General features: G+C 45.6%; 1 protein-coding gene across 4 annotated transcripts in view; it reads left to right on the top strand.

Moving 5' to 3' along the window:
* Positions 1-2,013: 2,013 nt before the first annotated feature.
* Positions 2,014-8,742, top strand: part of IQSEC2 (IQ motif and Sec7 domain 2) — a 41,929-nt gene continuing 35,200 nt past the window's right edge. For 2 of the 4 annotated variants that reach the window (XM_029241030.1, XM_029241032.1), the window contains exons 1-2: positions 2,014-2,127; positions 3,916-4,011. In XM_029241030.1, coding sequence (XP_029096863.1) covers positions 2,102-2,127; positions 3,916-4,011 — 122 coding nt within the window. In that variant the 5' untranslated portion in view covers positions 2,014-2,101. The remainder of the gene's footprint in view (positions 2,128-3,915; positions 4,012-8,742) is intronic. The other 2 variants (XM_029241033.1, XM_029241031.1) reach the window with 2 other exon arrangements.

Raw genomic sequence — 8,742 nt, 5'->3', positions numbered from 1 at the left:
GCCTGGAACACTCTCCCCCACTACCTCCACTTTTTGCCCAGCTTAATTCCATTAGTGGTTGAATAATGTCTGTCTCCTCTCACTTGAATATGAGCTCCATGAGATCGGGACATTGACTGCCCTTAGTCACTGCCGTGTCTGTCCCCCAGCTCAGTGCCTGGCTCACAGGATCTGTAGTGTAAGTGAACGAAGGCCCTGCCAGTGCCCTGCGGCTGGGTCAGGCTCCTCACCCTTAGCTCCTTCTTCCCTTCAGCCCCTAGAGGGTTATCACATGAGTCGCCCCAACAGGCTCAGATATGCCTGAATTCCAAGAGTGGCCCAGATGAAGAGGTATCTTCCTAGAAATCTTCCCCTGCCCGAAACAAACAGGTTTCCCAAGAGTCTCCCCTACCTCCCTGGGAGAAGGATCATACTCTCTCAGGCTCAGACTGAGACTTTTCAGCATGTGCATATGTGTCTCATTGAAACCTCACAAGAACCTGTGAGATAGGAGTTGCCACTCACCTTTTACAGATGAACAAACCGTGCCTCAGAGGGGTTACCCAGCTGAAAAGTTGTAGAGCTGGGGCTTGTACCCAGCTCTCTGCCAGGCACCAAAATGTAAGCTCTTTGCCTCACCAGAGAGGGGAAGGGGCTTGCTCAAGGTCACACAGCATCAGCCTTAGGGCCAGGACTAGAATTTCTGTCTCTCAGCTTCTGCCAGGCCAAGGTGAAGGTTTGGGCCACAGGTGCCACCCTTAGGACAATAACTGCAAATGGGCACAAGGTGCGGCTGCCACAAGAGCCAAGAGAGTTGCTGAGGGAGAGAGAAAGAAAAGCAGGGGCTGAGACCAGAGCCTTGAAGACCAAGGGGCTTTAGGGGGTGGGCAGAGGGAGAAGAGGCCATGAAGAGCCCATAGATGCCAACTTTGCGGTGGTCCATAGGGCCTATCTCTCTCAGCAGCTTTGGCTTTCTTGAGAGGAACCAGCTGCCCCGGCAGGGAGGCAGGAAGGCAGGAAGGCAGGAAGGCTGGCCTGTTGCCTGTCAACTCCTATTCCTTCTAGATCACTGGCCCCCTGGCCCCTCCCAGGGATGCCTTCTGCTCAGAACAGCCAGGGGCCTGGGCTCTGGGGCTGTGAAAGGACAGGAGCCCTCTGAGCTGGATCTGGGGTACTCTTCAGGAACCCCACACCCTTCAAATCCTCCAAATTGTCTCCTTTCTCCAGCCCCCCACATAAGGAGGAGAGAGAGATTACTGTGGTAGGTCGATGGGGATTCTAGTTTGACTGGCTGTATGAACTTTAGTAAGACTCTTCCCCTCTCCAGGCCTCAATTTCCCCCTCTGTAAAATCAGGTGGGCCAATTTCCTTGGAAGAACAGCCTCTAGATTGTGAATGGCGTGTCTTCTGATTTTTGCTTTTCTCTTTAGGGATCATTTCTCTTAGCCAGTTCAGAAAACAACGCAGAAGAAAGTGAGAGCTTATTGCAATGGTCAAGAATATCGGCTGGGCCCTCATCTTGATTTCCCCAGATGGGTGATTTGAATTTTACTTGAACTGGAGCATCCCAGCATAACCACCACACAGAGTCTCTTTAACTCTGTGGAAGATGAGAATGTTTGTGAAAAGCTTCTATGGAAAGGTTTCTGTATTCACAGGGCAGCAATATGGCCAAGGGGACAGAGTCCTGATTTGGGAATGGCCAAACCAGGTCCTGATCTTGGGGTTCTGCTACTTACTAGCTCTATTACCTGTGCCGAGTTACTTAATGTTTCTACATCTCAATTTTCTCTTCGGGAGAATAGGGCTAGTGACACGTACTTGACAGGGTACTTGGGGAGATTCCAGCAGAGGTGCATATAGTGAGCACAGCCTGAGGTTTGGCCGAGAGGAGTCACTTCAAGCTCTCAAAGCTGCTTCCTCATACTAGGAGTTCCCAGCCCTCCTGGGGGAGCAGGGGAAGGAGCAAAGTTTCCAGTTGCAGTCTGGCCTATAGCCCAGCAGGCCTGGCCCCGCCTCCTTGGTTCCTCCTTCTAGGGAAGGGCTGGGGAGGAGGGGGTGGCAACAGCGGTGGAGGCACCGCCCTGGCCAGGGGGCCTGCCCTCGGGACAGGTCCAGACCCATGGAGCCCCCCGGGAGGAGTAGCAGGTAGGAACCTGGCCCCCATCCCCAACCCTGCAGCCCGACCCCCTCCCTTCCTGCCCAGGCCTGGACCTGGTCCCTGGGCTGCTGATTCAGCAGCCTCCTGGCTTCCTGGTTCCTGGCTCTCCTCTTGGATTCTTGGAGGCCTTTGGCTTGGGGGAGGGAGCCAGCTCAAGTGGGTGAGCCCAGGGGCATCTGGGTGCCCAGCTCTGTAAGAACCCTGGAGCCCTGAGCAGCGCAGTCGGTGGCCTGTGAGGGGTGTGATTGGTGGCTGCCCTGGCACCTAGCCTGGCGCTGCGGGGCTGTCCACAACCGCTGAGACTCTCTGATACCAACATTCCAGCAGCCTAAGGGTCTCTGAGTCTCAGGTTTAATGAGTCAAGGACTTGGGCCAGTGACTGGCACTTAGATGGCACTTGAGAAACAGTCGTTCTGCTGATGACAATTATTCCAGAGGCTCTGATAAGAAGAGTATCAGATTCCAGGATTCTCTGTTAAGGTTCTAAGATTTAGGCATCCTCTCCAATTCGCAGCAAGCGAGATAGTGGGCAGCTGGCCTGGCCTGCAGCCACATCTCCTGGCCTTTACTTCGGCTCTTGAATGGCCAGGCCCTGACCACAACCTGCCTTCAGGGGCTCGTGGGGGGCAGGGGCTGGCTGACCTGGCACTCACTCCCAGTATCTGCCCTGTGCTGGGTAGGGCAGGGACAGGGCCCTCGGCCTCACTACCCTGCTGTCTCTTCTCCCCCTTCCCCTTCTCTGGACTTTAATCGTGGGAAGCAGGAGGCAGAGGGGCCTTTGGACCCCACGCTAAGGGTGGGAGCACAGCGCTGGGGGGCGGAGCTTGGGCCCTGCCCCAGGCTGGGGGCGCAGCACTGGCCTGAGAAGCAAAGAACCACCCTGTCCTCTGGCTCGCTGGGCCCCACTCGCCCACTCAGCCCGAGTCCCATCCTGTCACCAAGACCACTGAGACCTTGTCAGCTCTCCTCCGCCCTCGCCTCTCCTGTCCTTTGCTCTGGCACTCTCTGCCTCTCCCTGTCTTCTCTCTGTGTCTTTTGTCTCGCCCTTTCACTGTCTTCCTCCTTCTCTTTCTCCTTTTCTGTCTTGTCTCTTTCGGTTTCTCTCTGTCTCTTTCCCTCTCCTCCTCCAGTGTCTCCTGCACCACCCCCACCCCCACCCCCACCCCGCCCTGGCCTGGGTTCTTCCCCCACTTTGGACCCAGAGCCTCTTTTCTCCCCATCCCTCCCTCCTTTCTTGTGAGGGGGGTCTTCTCTAAGGGGGAACCCCCCCCATACACCTTTTCCCTTTCTCTTTCATCCACCCTTCCCTCTCCCCTCTTCCCTACCCGTGGCGTCTGGTGTGAGGAGGGCTCCCTTCCCCCTTCCCTACTGTGGTGTCCCAGTGTCTCTGAGGCCGAGGTCCCCACGGAGTCACCTGGAACACAGGAGGCCCAGCCCAGCTCTTTCGTCTCTGCTGCCCCCTGTTGTCGTTGTGTTCTGTTTGTGGTTCGAGTGCCGTCCTCTCTTTCTTGACTTTGTGGTTTTTTCTTTTTTTCTTCCTTCCTTCCTTCCTTCCTTCCTTCCTGCCTGCCTGCCTGCCTTCCCCCTCTCCCTCCCTCCCTCCCACCCCTCCTCTTCCATTCCCTATCCTCCACCACCCATTCCTCCCAGTCTTCCCCTTTCCCCTACCCCACTCACTTTCACCTCCTTGTCCCCCTTCCCCACCCTGCCTCTCCCCTCCCTCCCTGTCTCTCTCTCTGTCTCTCTTTCTCTCTCTGTCTCTTGCTGTCTCTCAGGTCCACAGCGTCTCATACTCTACACCAGTATTGCTGTCCTACTCAGGTCCTTGACTCCATGAAGCTTACCCCCTCAGGCAGGCTGGCAGAGAGCAGGTAAGAGCTAGACCCACCCCTCCCCCAATCCCTCACCCCTCCAGACAAATATCAATATCATTGCCAGCCCCTCCCCCATCTCCCTCTAGCCTCTGGAGTGACTGTGGAATGGGTGTCTGAGCGTGTGAGGAGAGTGACTGGGGGACCAGGCCAGAAGACCGAAGAGGACATTCACAGCCTGTTTGTAGCTTGTCCTTCCTTAAAAATCCTTCTCTAGATACCTTCCCCCCACCCCGAAGTGGGAGTGGTTGGTCCTAGAATATATAACATTTGAGCTGTTTTGTAGGATGAGTAAGAGTTTGTCAGTTGGATAGGATGGGGAAGGGTGTTTAGACAGAGAGAACAATCTGCTTATACTTTTGGGGAAGGAGATTATTTCCAAGTTAATTTGAAAACACATTTTACATTTTCTGATTATAATGCAATGAAATAAAATATTAATAGCAATGGCAAAAAGCCTAGGTCCATTTGAAAGTTTAAAAATACTTGTGTTAAAGAGGAAATAAGAATGGAATTTGTGGACTATTTAGAATAAATGTCAGTTGAGAATGTCATAGATCAAAACCTATGGGATATGACCATGGGGGTTCCCAGAAGAAAGTTTGTAGTCTTAAATGCTTTTATTAGAGAACAAGACAGTTTAAATGAACTAATTATTCTGATCAAGAGTCTAGAAAGTTCTAGAAAAAGAACAACCAAAAGAAAGCAGAATCAAGTAATTACTATATATAAAACCAGAAATTAATGAAATAGAAAACAAAAGGTTTGATAAGCTAAGAGGTGTTTTTTGAAAAGACCAACAAACTAGACAGACCCTCCTCTGGCAGTTATGATTGAGAAAAAGGCAAGAAAACATAAATAAAATAAGGTATGATGAAGGGGATTTAACCACAGATTCAGAGTATATGAAAAAGTCATAAGAAAATGCTTTGTGTAATTTTATACCAATAAATGTGAAAATCTAGATGAGATGGGTGGTTTTCTAGGAAAATATAAACTACCAAAGTCACTTAAGGAGTGGCAGAAAACCTGAATAGAATGGAACAGTATAGAAGAAGTTTAAAAGATGGTCAAAGTTTTCTCCTCAGAAATGGTACCAGGCCCAGCTGGTATTATGGAAGTTCAGGTATCATGGAAGTTCTATCCAATATTGAAAGATCAGCTAATAGGAAAAGATGGACAGCTTCCTAGTTCATTCTAGAAGGCTGGTATCACTGGACAGGTTTAGACAAAAAAAAGGAAAACTATAGCCTAGCCTCACATATTAATAGAGCAACACATGTTTTAAATTACAGATTCTCCAACTGAATCCATCAGTATATTAAAAGAAGACTGTATCGTGACAAGTGAAGGTTTGTCCCAGGAGTGCAGGGATTGTTCAACATTAGGGAAGCTGTTATTGTAATTGATTATACTAATAGTTATACAATCTTTTTACTCTATCTCCATAAATGCTGAAAAAATAATCTGACAAAATCACACATCCATTCTTGATTTTAAAACCCTTAGTGCCTTAGTTATCTCTTGCTGCATTGGGGTAATTTGTTAAACAGCAATAGATAACTAGTACAGTAAACTAGGAATGAATGAAAACCTCCTTAACTTGGAAAGAATTTTTATCAGAAACCAAAAACAATCATCAAATGTAACAATGACGTGCTAGATAAATTTCCATTCAATTTGGGAACAAAATAAGGATGACTACTATCACTGTCACTAACCAGTGTTTTCTGGAAGTTTTAATCATTGGGATTAAAAAAAGAAATAAGTGGTATAAATATCAGAAATAGAGTCAGAATTAGCATTATTTGAAGATGATATAGTTGTCTACTTAGATAATCAAAGAGAATAAAAGGAAAAATTATTAGAACTAATAAGAAAATTCAGTGAGATGGGTAGATACAAGATAAATATACACCCAAACCATCAACTTCTCTAAATACCATCAATAACTAATTAGAAGACATAATAGAAAAAGATTCCCATTCACAATAGCAAAAAAAAAAAAAGATAAAATTCCTACAAATTTATAAGAAATTTAAAATACTTCTCTGTAGAAAACTAAAATTTCGTCAAAGGCTATAAGACTTGAATAAATCAAGAGTCATATCCTATTCTTGGACGGGAAGAATTCAATATGGTTTAAAATGACATTTTCCCCCCCAATTTGATCAAAAGATTCAATGTATTTCTCATTAAAATTTCAGTGGTATTTTCTTTGGGAATTGTGCAATTGGATTTTAAAGTTCATTTGGAAGAGTAAATGCCCATGAATTACTAAGAAAATTTTGAAAAAGAAGAGCAATGAGGGGGGACTTGCCCCGTTAGATATAAAAACTTACCATAAATCTACAGAAATTACAAATATTATATCATCACAGAAATAGAGGAATACATAAATGGAACAAAATAGAGAATTTAGAAACAAACCCATATATTCATATGGGAATTTAATTTGTGACAAAGAATGCATTTCAGATCAGTGGGAAGTCAGTAAATAGGATGGGACTATTAGCTACCATTTGGAAAAAATTTAAGTTAAATCCCTACCTTGTACAAAAACAAATGCAAAAAATAAAGCTGTAAAAGTACCAGAGGAAAATCCAGAATATTTTTATAACAGCGTGGAGAAGCCTTTCTGATCAGGGTTTAAGAACTCAGGAGCCATAAAGTAAAGAGCAATAATTTCAACTACATTAAAGTTAAGAACTTCTGTGTGGAGAAAGATACTATACACAAAGTTAAAACAGAAACAACAGGCTAGAAGAAAGTATTTGCTACATAGACATCAGGCAAAGGTTAATATCTCTGTCTATATCGTCTCCTGGAAATCAATAAGAAAAAGGTGCCCTACCCATTTAAAGTGGAGAAATAACGTGATTTGACAATTCAGAGAAGTAGACAGCTAATGAGTGAGAAAGGATGTTCAACCTTACAAATAGCCAAAGAAATGTAACTAAAACAACAGCGAAGTACTAACTTTAAAGTACCAAAATTTAAAAGATTGAAAGGGTTGTGAGGAAACAGAATCTCTCATATTCCTTGATAAGAGTACGGATTGGTTTCATTTTATTATGGGACCAGTTTGTTAGCTGCCCCCAGAAACTTAAATGTGCATATACTTCCAAGCTGAGAACTATGTCTTAGAGTTAGGTTTCTCTAGAGTTTTACTACTAGGTAGACCCCAATTTGGCCAGCCAGAGGCCTTTTCTAAAATACCCCAACCCCAGCTGCAAACATAAGACATACTGTGCAACTCTATCACACGCCCTTTTGTAGGGTAGCATTCTCAACCAACTCTTAATGAAAAGGTTGCATGATATATGCTTCTTAAATAAAGACGGGATTATATGAGTAGGAATAATCTTTATTTTTAGCCAGTTTATAAAAATGTTAAAGCCACGGAAATACCTTTTATCTACATTTTAAACAAAATGTTCATTCCCTTTGCCCAGCAATTCAACTTTTAGGAATCCTTCAAAACTACTTTCAGACATATGCAAAGATGTTCATTGCAGCATTGTTTATAATAGCAAGCAATTAAAACAACCTACATGTCCATCAGTAGGAAACAGCTTTTCCTTCATGATCCATCCATACTCTGTAGCAGATCAAAAGAAAAAGATATATCTCTAGATACTCACCTGGAAAGACCTCTAAGACTTATTGTTATATGAAAAAAGCAAATTGCAGAACAGGGCTTATAGTATGATCCCATTTTTGTAAGGAAAAGAAAACCCCCATAACAACAATGAAAAAAATGTTATACATACCCTGTCACAATTTTAAAATTACTGGCCTTTTTTCTTGGTCCCATTTCCTTGCCTTTACTAACTTGTTTCCTTCCTCCTCTATACCTTTTTCCTGTATCCACCTGTTGTTTTTCCTTTTAATAACTTGCTCAAATACCACCTGATTCATTCAGCAAGCATTTGTTCTGCCTGCTCTCAGTTAGGCCTTGTGTTGAACCTTGGTGGTATATGGGAATGAGCTGTATCTGGTCCTACAGTCAGGGAGCTCAAGTCTAGAAGGGAGAGAGAGACACATAGACAATGACTGCATAGTGTGGTTTGGGATAGAACAGAAGTAGGCCCAGAGGGCTGCCAGAGGAGGGGTACCTAACCCCACCTGTCCCCTACAGGAGGGGACATGTGTACTAAGTCTTGAAAAAGTAATAGCTTTCCTTTATCCCCCAATCCTGCCGGAAATGGTTGCCTACTTTTTGGCTCTTCCAAGCAGGATGACCTAATGGGGGAGAATAGTTGGGTCAGTATCTTTATTCAAGTCCAAATTCGGCTACTTCCAAGCTCGACTTTCGGCAAGCCTCTGAACTTCTATTTCCTCATCTGTGCAATGAGGACAATGCCTATTTACCTCTCAGGGCTGATTTTAGGGTTGGAGAAGGTACATGTAAAACTCCTGGATGACTGTCAACTGTTGAAGGGCAGGGACTACCCATGTCTTGTTTTCCTCGTAGCTAATATGTAGCCTTGGATTGGATTGGATCTAAAAGCTGTACGTGTCTAGGGATGGTTCTGGAGCAAAGGATGCGCCTGACCATAGTGGGGCTTTGGGATGAGGAGGCTGAGAGTAGTACATGGGATGGAGGGGATCACACCATAAGAAGAGAGAGCCAGGGAATTCGCTGGCAGTCCAGTGGTTAGGACTTGGTGCTTTCACTGCTGGGGCCCGGGTTCAGTCCCTGGTCAGGGAACTAAGATCCCACAAGCC

This window comes from Monodon monoceros, unplaced genomic scaffold (assembly GCF_005190385.1).
Source record: "Monodon monoceros isolate NGI ecotype Baffin Bay Population unplaced genomic scaffold, NGI_Narwhal_1 Super_Scaffold_22, whole genome shotgun sequence".
Classification (NCBI taxonomy): domain Eukaryota; kingdom Metazoa; phylum Chordata; class Mammalia; order Artiodactyla; family Monodontidae; genus Monodon; species Monodon monoceros.
This window is presented reverse-complemented; position numbering and strand designations above follow the sequence as displayed.